General features: G+C 36.4%; 1 protein-coding gene across 2 annotated transcripts in view; it reads left to right on the top strand.

Annotated features, from left to right (window-relative positions):
* Positions 1-5,950: 5,950 nt before the first annotated feature.
* Positions 5,951-18,269, top strand: part of POSTN (periostin) — a gene marked incomplete at both ends in the record, with an annotated part of 31,056 nt that continues 18,737 nt past the window's right edge. For both annotated transcript variants that reach the window (XM_079549738.1, XM_079549737.1), the window contains 7 exons: positions 5,951-6,072; positions 7,524-7,622; positions 12,991-13,055; positions 14,332-14,489; positions 15,194-15,358; positions 16,433-16,579; positions 17,077-17,218. In XM_079549738.1, the coding sequence (XP_079405864.1) occupies positions 5,951-6,072; positions 7,524-7,622; positions 12,991-13,055; positions 14,332-14,489; positions 15,194-15,358; positions 16,433-16,579; positions 17,077-17,218 (898 nt within the window). The remainder of the gene's footprint in view (positions 6,073-7,523; positions 7,623-12,990; positions 13,056-14,331; positions 14,490-15,193; positions 15,359-16,432; positions 16,580-17,076; positions 17,219-18,269) is intronic.

Below are 18,269 nucleotides of genomic sequence, written 5' to 3'. Positions count from 1 at the left end.
AAAATAGTGGAAATGGGCAAAGAAAAGTCATTTGCAAAGGTGTATCAAATGAAATTCAAGTTTAAAAAAAAAAAAACTGTATTCAGAAACAGCCTTTTGTCTAAGTCTTGCAGTAAGTTAACAGAGTAAAATGTATCCAGAATTAGTACTGGTTTCTTTTGGACTATACTTCTGTTATGTTGAGATTTGTTTTAACTTTCTTACATCTCATTGACTGAGAGATTTTGACAAAGGAGGCTAAGTTCAGACAGTGACAACATAATGATTGGAAGAGCTGAGTAATGGGGAAACATTAGAAGATTCTAATTGTAATTTGCTTGGCAATGAGAAACCCAATGAGATTCATAAGAAGAATCTGAAATCATTTGAATAAATAAACCCAACAGAAGGAAGAAAATTAATTAGCTCCTCCAGGTGTGGTGTGACTATGATTAATAGCATAACCTTAATAAAATTGAATACAGAATGCCAGCAAAAGGCCCAGTGGAGCTAGTCATTATTTCGTGAAACAGCAGAGTATAAAGCTAATAACCCCTTCGGATCACTAGAAAAGGTATGGTACTAAGAAATAATCTTATCCAACACACTGTGTTTGTAAGAGTGTATTCCTCGAAAACAAACCACCCAAGAGAGGATGCAACTAGTGGGGTTCTTCTAAAGTTTCTGGACTGCCTAAATTTTAGACAACTAGTGAAGTCAGTCACCCTAAACTTATTTATGCACTTAATAGCTCTGCATTTCTGTGGGTCCACATAATCAAGACTTCTTCTCCCCTGTTTGAAATTTAACAACACTGGCTAGTGTAAAACTTTGTGTGGAAACCAAGCTGCATCCAATCTAAACAGTGCTGGGTCCTTCACTACATTTAGGGACCTCTCGTCTCTTGGTAGTTTGTTTTGGTAGCCAGGCTAACTGTGCTCTGCTCATTTTTACAGTCTTTTTTAATTATCTGACCTTAATCTCCAGAAAGCACAAATTCATCCTGAATGAAACAGATTATGCTTTTGGTTATCTGCTGCATAGTCTTAAAGAAAGACTACTTACATGCTTATTTCAACCTATGCTTGATAGGATTCCTAAGTGGTGCTGCAGTAAATCATCAGGTGTTAAATAGCTTTTCCCTGACTACAGCTCCCTTAATGCTCACGTAAAGCAGATATGCAGTGAAGCCATGTGCCCCAGCTGTGACTTGCTCTGTACTCTTGTGCATCTAAACTCTTTACTTCCTAAGGTGTGTCACCAGAAAATGTCTTACATACCTGTTACAGTCAAATATTAGTTTTTCCCTAAGGACAATGGATTTTGGGGGTTATTACAGTGCATATTTATGACATTCCAAACAGTAAACCAATTTTTAAGAAGTAACACTGCAGGTTACTCCAGATGTAAATTTCTTATCTAAGTGAAGTTAATGGCAAAACTCCCAAATTTGGTGAGTCAAAATTTCCAAGGAAATCGAACAATGCAAACAACAACTGCAGGATGCAGCATACTTCTCTTTTTATCTTAAAACTTAACTCACTTTTTTTTTTCCAATGTGCACATGAACGCACCACAAAATAAACACAACAAAAGGCTATGAAATACAGCAGCAAAATACTTAGAACATGCACTGGAGTGTCTTCAAATTTTAATTGTGGAAACAGTATTAGAAAAACTTTTCATTTCCTACTATTCTTATTAGATAAATTTCTGCAAGTCATCAATAGAATTATCTACAATAGGTTAAAACCTACAAGTTCCAGTTACTTCAGAATAATGTAAAGCTTTGTCAAGTCCCTACATATTCAAAAGGAAATATCATGTGGCTTAATGAAACTTTAGGGATGGTGAAATAAGTATCTTCATCACCTGAAAAGTCGTAAGTGCTCAGAGTAGTTTTGAGGATATGACCATTACAGAATTATCTCCACTAGAGGTCTCTAGAGAAATACAAGTAACAATATTCAGAAATCAGCAAGATACTTTACGCTTTTCTTCTTGATACTGCTCAAATTTTGTGGAAGATAAAAATCCATACTTACTATGTATTTGTCCTTATTTCTACTGTGGATAATAAAATGTCCCATTATTTCAATAGCCATTAGAATACATTAGGTGTTTTAAAGCATTTTATAATCAGATGTTCAGCATTATATCCCTTAGTTAAGTACTATATTGTGATTTTTATTATTATAAATATTATATAAATAGATATATATATAAATATAAAAATATAAATATTTATTACAAATATTATTAAAACAATATTTTATGTTGTGATTGTATCTGTGATTGCACAATGTATGTAGCTAAAGGAAGAGAAATCTTGGTGGGACCCATCTTTCTAAATAGAGAGCAAAAAACAAACAAACAAACAAACAAAACCCAACACGTTATTATCACAAGTGAAAAAAGGACTTGTTTAGTCAGAACAGTATCACAGAATCACAGATAGTGATTGTATGGGGTTGGAAGAGACCTCTAGAGATCACCCAGTCCAACCCCCTGCAAAGCAGGCCCCCTACAGCAGGCTGCACAGGTTTCTTGAACATCTCCAGAAAAGAAGACTCCACAACTTCCCTGGGCAGCCTGTCCAGTGTTCCGTCACTCTCACTGTGAAGTTCTTACACATTTGAGCAGAAATTCCTATGCTTCAGTTTGTGTCCGTTTCCCCTTGTCCTATTGCCATGCACCACTGAAAAAAGCCTCACCAGTAACTTTCAAATTAGATAATAATTATTCTGGTGTTCTATCTAGCAAACTGTTATCTCACAGGCAAAAAGAGGAGCCTGGCATCATTTCTGATTTTAAATCTGGACTAACATAAACATAGATACGGAATAGCATTCAGGTGGTTGGACTTTTTTTTTTTTTTTTTAATCTTGATGTTTTTTGTTTCCCATAAATTTGATCGGACTGTGCAGCTTTCATTTCTTTGAGAATTTTCAAAATATTCATATCTAGCTGAAGATGAGATTTTTCCATTCCAGGTACTGTGCATTTTTTTGTGCCACTCAACAAGTTATTCAGATTTTTCAGTAAGTTAAGATAGGTAATTATTATTATTTTTCTCCTCATGCTATTTTATTTCCATGAACTGCATGTCTGTATTAACTCCTTTTTAGGTAATATCTGCTACATTAAATAGAATTATGTCAGTAAGTTTGCTACAAGGCTTAATGCTGATTACCCCTTAATCTGGTAATATTTGCACACTTATTCACCATTTTCTGTGCTGTCCTATCACCTCTGCCACCATGTGTGATACTAGGTTTTACATGTAGCAATCCCTCAGACTTTCTTACATACTTCAAAATTGAAAACAGCATCAAAATTGAAAACAGCATATATATTTTTTTAATATTAATATGCATTCCTTATGTGAAAATAGAAACATTAATGGTTTTTGGTTTACTGTCTGCTGCCATTATGCCCAGTTCCCATCTGAATCAAAGAAAAGTGGTAACAGAGACGATAATATTAATAACTACCAATTGAAGAATTAAAGCCTTATCTACATGGGCACTCACTCTAAACCTTAGAGAGAGAATTATATTAACAAATGGTGTTCTCTGTGACATGAAACTGGTTCACCAATCAGAAAGCTGGAATATTTTGGAAATACTTGTCCTCTTCAGATTGTTCCCTCTTTAATCACACATAGCTTCATATGAGGGCTTCTCCAAGAGTAACACCTCCTATTTTATTATGTCAGCTCACAATATCACAGGTGGATGGTGCTGGTATGGCATTAGAGGTGAAAGCTTCCCACCAACATCCTGTTACATGTTGTTACCATGCAACAGATGGCAGCAGAGGGGCATTCTGACAGAATGGTATCTGTCATGGAGGTGTCAGAAGCAATGTGTGTCATTTAATCCCTCCATGTGGAAAAGATTGCACCCAATGATACACATCAGTGCTTTATGAAGACCAAACACTGGATGTGAGGTAGCTGGAAAAACAAAAACAAAAACTGGAAAAAAAAAGACACATTCCAGGTGGCCATACACAGTTGTCACACTACAAAAGGAAAGAATTTAAATCAGTTCATCCCTGCAAATCCAGTAATGAAAAATAACATTTTGTAGCTCAGAATTTGTCCTATCAAAGAGTGTTATTGTGCTCTTGTTGTAATTTCCATTGGAATAAATAGGAGACATGATTCTCAGTGCATGCAGTAGCATTAGTTTCTACTCATTTTTGATGCTACATGGATGAATGTGGAAGAGACGTATATGAGCTGTGCTGAGAGGTGATAGACTCAAGAGGTAGACATTTTTGGGAAGAGAAGACGGGTGACAGGAACAATGCTGTGACTTTCAAAAGTTTCTCATATTACTTTAAGAGAACATCTTCTAACTTTTCACCTGTAGAATGAGAACTGCAATGAGTAATCTACTGAGGCCTACTACCAGCTCTAAATGTCAGAGCTAGGCATCCAGGAGGTGATATTTCTCACAGTATTTCTTGCCGCACAGACCAGAGATAAAGAGCTCTAAGAGGAACAGAAGTAGCACAGCAGTGACATTCTCTTACAACTTGTAATTCTATGTTGACCTGTCACCTCTGTGAGTTGATCTGAAGATGGTGATTCAGCAAGACTGTGAATTCACACACAGCTGATACTGCCTTCAGCAACTTGAGTCATTTATAGGCAGGATGATATAGGCTGCAGTAGTAAAAAGTCTTTTTACCATTTAACCAAATGTACCTGTTCTTAACTTTAGAAGACATGAAGTGCCATGGTGATATCCTAGATCACTAAATGTCTATGTATTACGCCTTGTAATAATGTTTACCTATGTACATAGTAAATAGCTAGTGTCTCCAGCCTCTGCTCTTTGTTCCATTTATCTGTGTTCTGTAATGAGAGGTTCCCTCAGCTATGTCAGTCCAAAACTGCATCCATTTCCAGTTATCCATATTATTATTTTCCCTGTTTTGGAGGAATAATCTACAGCAAGGTTCTGTTATTAAAACTGACATTTTTTCATACAGATCCAAAATGACAAACTGTACCTTGAAACTGAATTCACATGTGAACCCTTCTATACAATTGCGGCTTTTTTTTCTCGACATCAAAATCGTAAACTCATGGACTGCAGTCCAAACACTGACTGTCCCTTGAGACTGCCCCTTCACTGGGTTTTTCAGCCTGTCTTCAGCATTTCATCTTTCTGTCTCATTTCCCTCATTTACAGCTCAGCATTACATTTTCCATCTGTTTCACTAGAGGCTCCCAATGATCAACTATTGGGTATAAGTAAGCATTTCTTCAAACTTTCAGCTATTCTAGTTTCTGTGAGACTACGTGATGTTCCAACTAAAAGCATTTTGCAATAGTAAATGTTACTATTAGAATTAAAATACATATCTAAATAGTGTGTTTGATTGTATAACTGCTTCATAATCAGTATGTGTGTTAACATAGCCTTTTTTTTTCTGAGGGCATAAATGCCATTTGTTAAGAGTATTGACAACAGATTGTTGATTGGAACTTTCATCAACTTCACCAGTTAAACAATTCAGAGCTGATAACTACAAGGACACGGAAAACAGAAGAAAGCAGCAGGAAGAAACTTCATCTGGGTTTGAACAGAGCCACACAGTGATCCCAACCTCTGGACGCTTTAGTGCTATAAATACCAAATCATAGCTCAAAGTCTAAACTTCCCAAACTTCTGCTGTTCTGTCAGCAGAATAAAATGCTAAGCCTTCTGTAATGAGGAAGAAATTAGTCAATCAGGGATAAAAAAAGAACTGCTCATACAGTTAATGTATGATATTAATTTAGGTTACTGAAGTTGGCAGCCAAAGCTGCTACTCAAAGGAGGGTGGTACAAAGTTTCAGGTTGATTCCTTGGTTCCCTCCCACCACCTTCCAACATGTATATAAATTGTCAGCCCTCCAGAGCCTCTGCCAGTTCTCTCTTCTAGACTTGCCAGAAGTGTCTGAGGACTAAAGATGAAGATCTTTTTATTATTCACCTTTTCCACGTTTTTCTTGTCTGCTTTTGAACATGCAGCTGCATATGCTCACTATGACAAGATTTTAACTCACAGTCGAATAAGGGCACGGGACCAGGGGTAAGTATGAGGGGCTTTATTTGCATTTTAAAAGGGAATCTCTAAACAGTTACTCTTCTTTTTTTTTTCTTTTTTCTTGTGTTATATTAAACGTGATTTTTTTTTGACTGTTTCCTATCATTCAAGAATTACTTTTGTTCTAAATTAGTTTTATAAGAACTAGATTCAAAGCTTTCTGGGGAGTTTCAAAGGGAGACTAAATAATGTAAAACTTCATAAAACCTGGAAAAAATTAAATCCCCACTTCTTGATGAAGAAAATGCATACATTCTAGAATCACTGAACTTAATTGCAGTTCATGATGAATATAATGGGGCTTGGGATATGTTTAATACACATTTTCAAATGTTTGGATAGAACTGACATTTATTCCACAACATTTGCTTGCTTTTTTCTGTCCTAATGAATAAATCATGAACTATTCTTTAAGACTGTCTGACACTGGGAGCCCTTTGTAGAATTTTTGTTCCCAGTGGAGTAGCGGCAACTTGCTCAGCAGGGCACCCCAGAGACAACACTCACAAGCCAGGCTGTTCAGAGAGGCAGAACTTATTTGAACAGCTGGTGTCAGGGAAATGATGTATCTCAACATCATATCTCCCTTCAATCTTTTTTAGTAAAAACTGTTCTGTGAAAAGAATTGTTTGCCATCCTTTCTGCCTTCCTTTATTGAATTCTCTCTCCCCCTCCCTCCCTCTCTTCTTTTCCTTCTCACTCTCTCTCTCGTTCCCACTGTTGTAAAGCATATGTTCTAACTCTTGAACTGATGAACTTTTGTACTGTGAAATTACAGAAATTAGTGGCAAAATACCTTTGCTCCATGGAATTTGCTCTTAGAAAATTTCTCTTCTGTACGCTACCTTGCTAAGTAAAAAGTTTTCCTTGTTTGAATTCTGCAATGCCTTTTATTTACGTGCCAGTTTACCCTTTGGTCCCCAGCAATTCCCAGAATGTTTACTTAGGTGCCTGCGGTCCTCCAAATGGATGGTAATCAAAACAGCTGATTGATTTACAGGGTTTCCTTCCACATAAAGAGCCAGTCACTACCCTTCCCCATCTCCCCGTGACCTTCCGCTGCACAGATGTGTTCAAGAAAAAAGCTTTAATGAAAAAAGCCTGATGGTATTAGCAGCTAAGTCCCTGGTGGCTGGTAATTAATTCACTTCCCTGGAGGAAGGAAGAAACGTAAGACGTATTGAGACAGAGGGTCAGACCAGAGCGGAGGGGAATCATCTGTCCCCACCAGGAGGGTGGACTTGCCAAGGAACCCAGCTGGGTAGTCTTGGGAACTTGCATTGTGGTTACTTGAATGCACGCCTGCCCTGGCAGCTAAAGCCAGATGTTCACTTCTCATTCTTGCTTAACAAAATCTGTATATGCTGCTGTGTTATATAGCACTCCTATAGATGTGTAAAGACTTTTTTTTTTAATGTTTCTCACTCCATCCATAGCCCAAATGTCTGTGCCCTTCAGCAAGTTATGGGAACCAAAAAGAAATACTTCAGCACCTGCAGAAACTGGTACCAGGGATCCATTTGTGGAAAGAAAGCGTAAGTATCTGCTGTTCAAAACACCCATTGAAATAGGATAGCATTCAATTAGAAAACTCTCCTCAGTATGAAACTAAATATTTGCTTCAAGTGCAGAAGCAGGAAGAATTAATGTCATAGTTTTACAGTGTTACAGCTTTCCTTTAATTAAAACCACCTGGATTCAGTAATTGCTGCCAAAAATAATCCCAAAATGTGTGAAAATGATAGTATGGTATGTAATGCTTTTAAAGTTGTATGGGTTTCCAGGCATAAGTTTCAGGAATATTTTTCTCAGTTAAGTTTATGTAGGTATATTCTAAACACAAGGAAATACAAGGTTATGTGACCTACTCAGGAACACAGAGGAGCCTGAGGGCATTTGTGAAAAGAACTGCACAACTAGCAGCTATGTGCTCAGACCATATTTTCACAAAGAGAAGAAAAAAAAAATATTAAGAGCACAGAACAAGTCTGGATGAGTTTCACAATCTTTTGGAATCTGTATGTATTTCAGTTGTCCTGCTTTTCCAGAATACAAGCCATTGCCTTTTCTGTAAGGAGAAAAAAGTTTCAACAGTATCAGAATCACTACCTCTGTATCAGCCACGAGTGGTTTCAGAGAAAGAATATATACAAAAACCCCAATCCAGAAATTGGTCTGCCCCAATTGTCGTATTTAAAATTGAGTAATTTAATGATGTTTACCAAATACAATGAACTAGTATTTTTTTTTTCAGTTGTACCGCATTTTCTTTGTTAATACACAATTAGTTGGATAACATTCTCAGCACCTGTCACAGGAAATCACTGTTCTTGTTTCCCCATTAATATTGTTTCCCCACTAATGATTTTTTGCACTGTTAAAATTACTCTTGAATTTGTAGTCGGAATTCAGACAAAGATCTGAAAAGGGCTTGTATTGCGGTTTCCATTACTTCTCTTGGCTGTTACAGTCTTTGTGTTGTTAAGATTCATAAAAGATATCATATGTCATAACACAGTGTTGGAAAGGACCCTTAGGGAAAAGGATGAAGAAAGAGGTAGTGGGAGGAAGTTTTCTCCCATTTTCATCCTGAGAAAATGTTTTCATTGCTCTGCCAGCATACCATAAATTAATGGAACAGAGTTAAATATCCAATACAGTGAGGCACAGATTCCACCACGCAGGCTTTCCTTTCAAGTACAGCCATGGCTTTGAAGTCTGAATTCTAAAGTCAGTCTAGACGTGAGGAATGATACCTTGTCCCTATCGGAGCTCAATAAAATATTATTGTCATGATCCAAGTTGTCACCCTAAGCTTTCTGCTATTGTAGAATTTATCAGATTAGTGATTACTTACTTCTTTAAGAAGATGAAAGGAAGTAATGGCATTGTAGTAGAGTGGAAATAGCACAAAGTATAATTAACTTTCCAGACAGACAAGCAGTCTGATTTTCCCAGATCTCCAGAAGTTCAGAACTTAACTTACTGTCTTGAATCTCACTCAGTCCCTCTCTCCTTTATTTTGACTCTCTTTTTTTTTTTAAAGTAATTCTAGACAGGTTAGAAGCCATTTTTTCATATTAAATATTGAGGAGGTTTGGGCAATTGGTGATGATATCATAGTGATAGATTTCCAGTCAAACCAGATTGTGCGTGATCATTTGCCCCATCTCTGCCTTCAGATTTTTAGTATTCATAGGTTTATAGTCTTTATCAAAATCCTTCCTGCTCCTCCAGGTGGCGTTATAATACAGACTTCCTTCTTTCTTCTGTGGTCATCCGACAAGTTATCCAAAATATTTCACCTTTTGAGAAAAATCTGCCATACCACTAACTTCTTTGGCACTACATTTTATTCCACTACAGACACATTAGGAAGAAGGATATTTCCTGAAAATGAAATTTGGATATTCTCAAGTCAGTTTTGGAAAACAAATTACTTCTGTGGTTTTATTCCTAGATATTTGTCATGTTCCTGTGAGCAAAATTCTGCTTTCTGCTTAAATCTGAAAAGGAACACATTGTTTTGTGAAGCTCCAGAAGTAAAATGAGCTGTTCAGTGAGAAATGTGTTTCTTCTAATGTGTCAGGAAAAGTAATTTGAAGCAATAGGCAATTTGGGCTCAATTAAATCATACATGACATATATTCCCTTTTCTGACAAAGCTGAAGAACATTTTAGAGAGTCTTTGTTAGGCCCTAAGCAGGAAACCCACTACAGCCAACCAGTAGAAGAGACTGAGCAGCAGCAGGTAGAATTTGACTGAGAAACACAAAAACATCTCCATTCTCTTTTAACACTCCTACCATTGTACAGGCACTTACACAGAAAGGCTAGAGGAGAAAACAGTGTATATGAGATTAAGAACAGTCATGGACTTTTTTTGTGGTTGTAACTGAGCATCTGTTAAAACTTAATCTTAGCTCTTATTGGGAGTTATATTCTCTGTACTCGCACAATATGAATGTGTGAAATATGATGTGAATCCATTACTAAAGAGGTTATTTTAGTAGGAATGTTAATCCAAAGGACATGGCTCTTCTCATGTTAATATCTCTGTGTTAATAAGTCCTTCATAACTTGCATATAGTTTCTATAAAACGTTAATTTAAGGAAGTTTCTTATGTTTACATTTCCTACACACTCCTGTAAATTTTCAGTTGGGATACAAGCTAAAGATTTGCTAAAATCAAAGTCTTTTAGTCCAAATGTGTTCCACTGTTTTTATACAATATTTTATCTCCATGCCAGCAAAGAGTAGAAACAGATGAGTCACAGAGCTGATCTGAATAAGTCGCATACCTCTCTGTTAACGAAGAATAACAAGAATATATGGTAGTATAGATCAGTTCTCTTTTCCTTGGGAATATATTGCCTCAGTACTAAAAGATACATGCAAAAAAAATTCCCAAACTCAACTTTCTTCTCTTAGACACATCTTATGCTAGCAGGGTCATACAGCTGGGGATGACTTTACTGTGTGAGTTGGAACGTTCCATGTGTCTGTAAGTGAGTGGTATTGAAAAATAGCATCTTGCATCAGGTTTTATAGCATTCTGGTGTTATTTTTGGATCCTCTTTATGGACCACTTTTCTCTCATTCCATCCTTCTCGTTACATTTTGAGCACAATTGATACATGGACCTTCCAATTGTGGTCAACTGTAAGGGCATATAAATATTAAAAAAAAAAAAAAAAAAAAAAAAAAAAAAAAAAAAAAAAAAAAAAAAAAAAAAAAAAAAAAAACAAAAACTTGGAGTAACTCTCAGTGATTGGCAAAAGTGCTTTATTTTCATAACAAGTTACATGGTAAAAGAGGCAGTGATCTTGTAATGCTTGGCTGAAGAAACAACTTTCTTAACTAAGTTTTTCATTCAGTTTTCTGCTTTTCATTAATTGTGTCACTGTTGGTTATGGTAAGAACATTGAACTTGCCATGCCTTATGCTATTCTTACAACTCAACTTTTTTTCCTTTCTCCAAAAGCTAATTAAGATTGCAGCCTCTTATATTTGCTCAAAGGGTAGGGGAGATACGTACATATATTTTTTCCTGTGGAAATAAAGAACTACTCATGATGAAGCAGTTCACACATTTGTGCAACAAAAGTCAGAATATTAGCCCAAGTCAGATGTCTTGTTTTATTACCTACTGGCAAGGGTACAACTGGTAGGAAGGTGAAAGGTTATAAGTTTAATTTCCTTATTAGTTAGAAAATCTGTAGCCTAAACTCTCTGTTCATTGCCTCACAGAAGGAAATATGTGAAAAAGAACTGTACAAAATTTTGCTTATATGGCTCATTTGCAGAAAAGAGGCACATGCCAGAAAGGTGAAAAGGTTATGTGTGTATCTGTATATGACAGACTGGAATCACATATTTCCCTAGCACAGAGGTATGAAGTGTTGTGTGTTTTTTTTTTTTTGTTTTTTTTTTTTTTTAAATCTTAAATATTGAACATCTGTATCAGACTGTTGTAAATCATGGAATTCCAATCCTACCTTTATAAATCATGGTTTGTAACACTATTGCTCTTCCGGTCTGTGTTCCTTTTTTAAAAATCTCTTTAAGTAGATTAGATAGTGATGCTTTTGAGTACAACTTCCCATTTGAGTAAGTTGTACAGTTTAATATGTTTGCGATCAGTGTTTGCCAGCTCTAGCTTGTGAAAAATGAGAGAAGCCTGCTACTGAAGAATCTACAGTTTAAAAGCTGGAATACTGTGCTAAAGACTCAGCAAAAATCTTCAAGGAAATCCTGTTCAGAACTCTTTAGCTGCTGAGATCAGCCACACGTATAAAAATAATACTATTAGTAAGATCTTCATTGCCATCCACAGCAGATCATAATTTGAAAAAAAATAAATCTGAAGTCTGCAAATTTAAAACACTCTTTAGATCTTGATAAGATTATACAATTTATTGACATTCCTTGTATGGAAGGGCCAGAAACAACACATAACCCTGAGGGTTTTTTTGCAAACTCGCACTAACTCAGAAGAGAATTTGTCAAGAAAGTCTATGGTAGATCTTTTGTTTCTGTCATATTAATTAAAAGGGCATTATATTCCATTAGGCATTCAGTACAAAGTTGAACATTATGCTACTGAATTACCAGTTAGCCCTGGTTTGCTGCTACATATAGATAATGCATGTTCAAGAAAGGGAGTATTTTACTGACATCTTTATTTAACAGTTCCTGGTCTGCTCTATTATTAAATTGTACATATGCTTTGATGACATACTCTTTTAACTCTGTGCTTGATTTGTTGCAATCTGGTTTTCATCCTTGCTATATTTACCAAGGAACCTCATGTCCAACTATCCTGTCTTTAGTGACTCTGTTTTCTATGACCTGCTTTATATCTATACTTAATTATGTCCCTCATTCCTGAGCTTCTTCAAAGTCTTCTTGGTACACTGAGGCTCTGCTCCCATTTTATTTCACCATACAATCCCCAAGACCTTCTCCAAAGTATCCATTACATTTCTACATCCAGACTGTAGGTTTCCTCAAGAAGTTTTGTCATTTAAATTTACATTGTTTATTTTTTTTTTCCCTTTGGACACTAGTGATACCAGTTCCTCTCACTATCTCCACTGTGTTCATTTTTGCCTTCCCTCAGTCCCACCTAATCTTTTCAAAATAGACTCATCAAATTAATTTTCTTCTGTTCATAACTCTGCAACCTCTTTTATGTTTGTTTTTCTATCAGTTAAGCTTAATGACTATTTATATATGACATTTAGTAAAACAACCAATTTGTAATATATACAGAACAGGTTGAATGATAAAAAGAGCAAAAAGATTAGGAGAAAGTGTACTTCGCAATGTAAAATAAATAATGAAAGAAATGGGGCTGCAAACTAAACTTCGTATACAATTGTTTTTCTTATGTTCTACAGAACTGTCTTGTATGAGTGCTGTCCTGGCTATATGAAGATGGATGGTATGAGAGGATGTCCTGCAGGTACTAGTTTATTTTCATATGGATGAGTCAGTATATGAGAAGCACTACAAAAAGTGAGACTTTCAAAGCCAGCTTGAGGAAACATTGCCTCTTTTTACAAATTACTGTCTGAGAATGCAAAGTTTATTTCATACAATGTCAGTACAGTTGAAAATCAGCCTGCATTGAATTTGATCTTGCGGTTTAAGTTAAATTCCCCAACTGCTTACAGCTCCTGGATTGGAGAGAAGTGATAGAGTTCTCTATTTCCAAAACAGCTGAAGGAGAACTTCTATTTCTGTTCCCCTCCCACTCCAGAGTAACCAATAGCACACCAGAGATCAGAAACCTAGGGCATGAAATGTGGTATATCAAAGTTCTGTTTACTCATTTTCATGGGAAGACTTGAATCTTGCTGACTAAGAGGCTTTAGATAAACTGAAGAGTGAAAATGAAGGCAGAGACTATTAATTTCTCCTATTTTTGCTATTCTGTTTTGCATAAACCTAAATGCAACAAGAAAGGATAATTTGAGATGGCATATATTTCATCAATTTATAACCCTCCATTTGAACTCATCTTTTACATTCTGTTAAGCATATCTTAAGGCAGAGTTCATCTTGTTTCGGTGTATTCATTTCACTTTAGATGTTTACATTAGAATGAGATCGGGCATACTCCAAAAGATCCTCTGTCTTCTCCACAGCTGTAAAAGTAACTTGGGGCAGCTAGCTCATGTGTCAGTACCTGAACTGTGGATTCCTAGAATTAGGAGATCTGCATCCTATTCTCATCTAGCAGAGTTTTGATTGTGAGATTATGGTCATTGTTGCTCTCTGAATCAATCTCTACACATGCCAACCACTGGAAGAGGCCTCACAGGAATAAATCTGGCTGATGGTGCCCAAATGTGACCCGCTTCAGCAGTTTTTGAGATTGTAGATAAAATTGACTCATATCCTCTCTCAAACATCCCAAATGGATAGGTTCCCATTCCATATGAGGCTTGGAACAAAACAAGACATCTTTTATAAAGAAAACATTATAATATCTGGTTTTGTTTGATCTACTTTTTTCAGCTCATTAGACAAACCGTAAAATAAATAACAAGCAGATGTGTTTGGATGAATTCAGAATACATTGATAGTGGCATTTTAATTCAAGCATGTTGTTTTAATATTGATTTAAACAGTTTCATAAAGGCAATACACTTGTCCAAACAAAAGAAACAAATTGGACTTAGTTGTGAGAAACTGGCTGAAGTATTTACAGTATTTTTGTCTGATGTTGATTTTAGTTGCTCCTATTGATCATGTATATGGAACTCTTGGTATTGTGGGAGCTACCTCCACTCAGCAGTATTCTGACATGTCAAAGCTGAGAGAAGAGATTGAGGGAAGAGGTTCATTCACTTTCTTTGCACCAAGTAATGAAGCCTGGGAGCAATTAAGTTCGGTAAGCATTTGTGTGTATTTATGTATGTACGTATTTCTCTTTCAGGTAATATTTTAGTTAATGAACTAACAATAACTAGCTTATTTATAACCTAGATGGCAAACAGTAATAAGATCGTATGCATAAGCAGACATTAGACAAGTTATTATTATTATTATTATAAGATTATAAGATATATATAATATATTATGATTATATATGAAGATTATAAGATACATTATAAGAATGCACCTGCTTAGCATACATTACTGAAGCTAGACAATCTGAATTTATTTTCTAGGAATGCTAAGTGGCAATGTTTCTTACTTAAGCACTTGCATGTCAAATTTTAATATTGCTAGCCTTCATATAATTTTAGGGCAACCAACAGGAATTCCATCAATTGCATAATGTAGAGTACAGTCATGTTTTGTAAGTGACTCACATGTCCTCCTTTTATTAATGCTTTTAGTTAAAATAAATGTTGAACTAAAGTACCTTCAGTGATTTGCCTATGATGAGATTTCTTGTCTTCAATTTGTAATCAAATTAGTCTAAAGCAGCATCTGAACAAAGCCAAATAACTAAGTATGGAAATCCAGTATTTACTAACTGGAAGTATCTGTCAATTGTTCTCATAGTATATGTAAAGGTAAAGCAATATGTACATCTTTCTAACTGAAGAATGCTCCCGAGTTTTCAAATTAATTTCCTTTCTTCTTCAGGAAATTCACAGGAATTTAATTGACAATGTAAATATCGAACTATACAATGCTCTCCACCACCACATGGTAAACAAGCGCATGCTGACAAAAGATCTTAAGAATGGCATGACACTGGTGTCCATGTATAATGACCAGAAATTGCTTATCAACCATTATCCTAATGGGGTAAGTCTATAGATAAGACTTTCTTAATATAATAATGTAATTTTAACCACTGATATTTCTTCTATCAATTTGCTTTGAATAGTGGGATTGTTTGAAAATTGATGGTCTCAGAATAAATGAAGGAACTAAGTGAGGAACTAAATTCTATCAGTTTGCTTTGCTGTAGAATGAAATAATGGAAAGATCAGTAGCTTGCAATTCAGTTGTCACTGATTTAAAAAAAATAAATAATTCTTGAACAAATTTAGTTTTCTTTGCCCAGCTGATCACCAAGAATTAATGAATATGTAGTTTGCTGTTTAAATGTCAAGGTTCTAATGAGAATGAACTTCCTGCTAAAAATCAAGCCTTTTGTGGCCGAAATATAGCATCATAGAATCGTAGAATGGGCTTGGGTTGAAAAGGACCACAATGATCATCCTGTTTCAACTGCCCAGCTACGTGCAGGGTTACCAACCACCAGACCAGGCCACCCAGAGCCACATCCAGCCTAGACATCATAATAAATCAAAGAGCAAAAACCTGCTATTAATCTTCATGTACTTACAAAATACTATTAAATCACGTCTTTTAATTAGATCAGATTTTTTGTTTGAACTGGGGGCATGGTAGGAATACTTAATGTTGCAGTGTGCAGACATCCATTACTTTCTAGAAATAATTTTCTTCTCATAAATGCTGAAATCTCCCAGTCATGTCACTCGCCCCTGCCTCAAATGCATGAAAATATTAATGTTGGACAACGGTTTACATCAATTAAAAAAAAATATGTGTAAAATCACTGTAATAAACAGATATGGTAAGCAAATAAAAGAAATAAGGACCGTAATGGCAAATAAAACGTGAATAGGAAATCAATGTAGCCTGCATTAGTCAACTGGTAGCTGAATGCTTTCCAAAAGAGTTGAGTCAGCCTTTTAAATCTTGCATGGTTTTACTTAATGTTTTAGAAAGACTGAAAGGACAAACACATTTTTCAGAGTACATAGACTGCTATTCCACAAAAATCAGATTCCAGGCATATGATCACATGAAAAAGCATTAATTTTTTACTACTTGATTCCTCGTACATAGGTTGTTACTGTTAACTGTGCCAGGATCATCCATGGCAACCAGATTGCTACCAATGGTGTTGTTCATGTAATTGACCGTGTCCTAACTGCTGTTGGAAATACCATTCAAGATTTCATTGAAGTTGAGGATGATCTTTCATCTCTCAGAGTAAGTGTACGAAACTAGAAACATTCTGGTCTCGTAGTTTCTTCTTTCTTTGTGTATTTTGCCTGCAGGTATGAAGGGTTAAATTGTAAAAGACAAACACAAAATCAAATGAAATGACTCACTATGTGATAAATTAAGGAAGTAACTTTTCATACCAAGGCATATTTTACCCACATCATTAATTTTGTATTCCATTTTTGTCATTTCACTTTTAACATATATTTCTGTGACACAGAGCACAGTCTCACATTAAAGACCCCTAGTCACTAGGTGAATGCACAGGAGATATTTTGTGCTAAATGCTGCCCGTGAACTTTCATGAGCAACTCCAGCTTTCAGTGTAAATTCAACATTCGAAGAATAAGATTTTACTTCAGAATCTAGGGGTTAAAATATCTTAGCTTTTAGTTAATATTCTGTTTTCCTGTGACTAGATGGCCAAGCTATTTGGGAAATGCTTTAAATAACCAGCATTAATAACGAATTTTATTTTTCAGGCTGCTGCCATCACATCAGACGTCTTAGATACTCTTGGAAGGCCTGGTTATTACACACTCTTTGCTCCTACTAATGAAGCTTTTGAGCGTCTTCCAAGAGGAGTCTTAGAAAGAATCATGGGTGACAAGGTGGCTTCTGAAGGTATGTAAGCTTTTCTTGCAGAAGAGAAATACTTGGTTTATGGCAATTAGTGCACCTTAAAAATCTGATGGCCTTCTAGGATGTAGTGATGACATTAGTGGACAAAGGCTGCAACTGATGTCGTCTACTTGGACTTGTGCAAGGCCTTTGACACGGTACCTTACTACATCCTTTCCTCTAAATTGAAGAGATATGAACATTGGGCAATTCGGTGGATAAAAATTTGGTTGGATGATTGCAGACAAAGAGTTATGGTCAATAACTCTACATCCATGTGGAGATTGGTGATGAGTGGTGTCCCCCAGGAATCTGTCTTGGGACTGGTGCTCTTCAACATCTTTATCAATGACATAGACAATGGGGTAGAGTTTGAAGATGTCATGGGGGTGAGTGGTGCAGCTGATACAATAGAAGAAAGGGATGCCATCCAGAGGGACCAAGACGGGCTTGAAAAGTGGGCCCATGTGAACAGAATGAAGTTCAGCAAGGCCAAGTGCAAACTGTTACACTTGGGTTGAGGCAATCACAGATATATGTACAGACTCCTTGAGAGTAATCTTGCAGAGAAGGACTTGGGGATCCTGGTGAATGAAAAGCTGGAGAAAGCCAGCAGCATGCTCTTGTAGCCCAGAAAGCCTACAGTATCCTGGGCTGTATCATAAAAGAGGTAACCCCTTTATTCTGCTCTTGTGAGGTCCCATTTGGAGTTCTGCTTCCAGGCCTTGGGCCCTCAGTACAGGAGGGATGTGTAGCTGTTGGAGTGGGTCCAGAGGAGGGCCACAAAAAAGATCAAATGGCTGGAGTACCTCCTATGAAGAAAGGTTGAGGGATCTGGGCTTGTTTAGGTTGGAGAAAAGAAGGCTCGAGGGAGACTCCACTGCGGCCTTCCAGTACGTGAAGGGAGCCTAAAAGCAGGAGGGGGACTGACTTTTTACATGGTCGTATAGGGATAGAACCAGGGGAAATGGCTTTCAACCAAAAGATGGGAAATTTAGGTTAGATGTTGGGAAAAAAAATATTCAGAGGGCTGTGAGGTGCTGGCACAGGCTGC

Source organism: Tetrao urogallus (genome assembly GCF_951394365.1).
Source record: "Tetrao urogallus genome assembly, chromosome: 1".
Classification (NCBI taxonomy): Eukaryota; Metazoa; Chordata; class Aves; order Galliformes; family Phasianidae; genus Tetrao; species Tetrao urogallus.
This window is presented reverse-complemented; position numbering and strand designations above follow the sequence as displayed.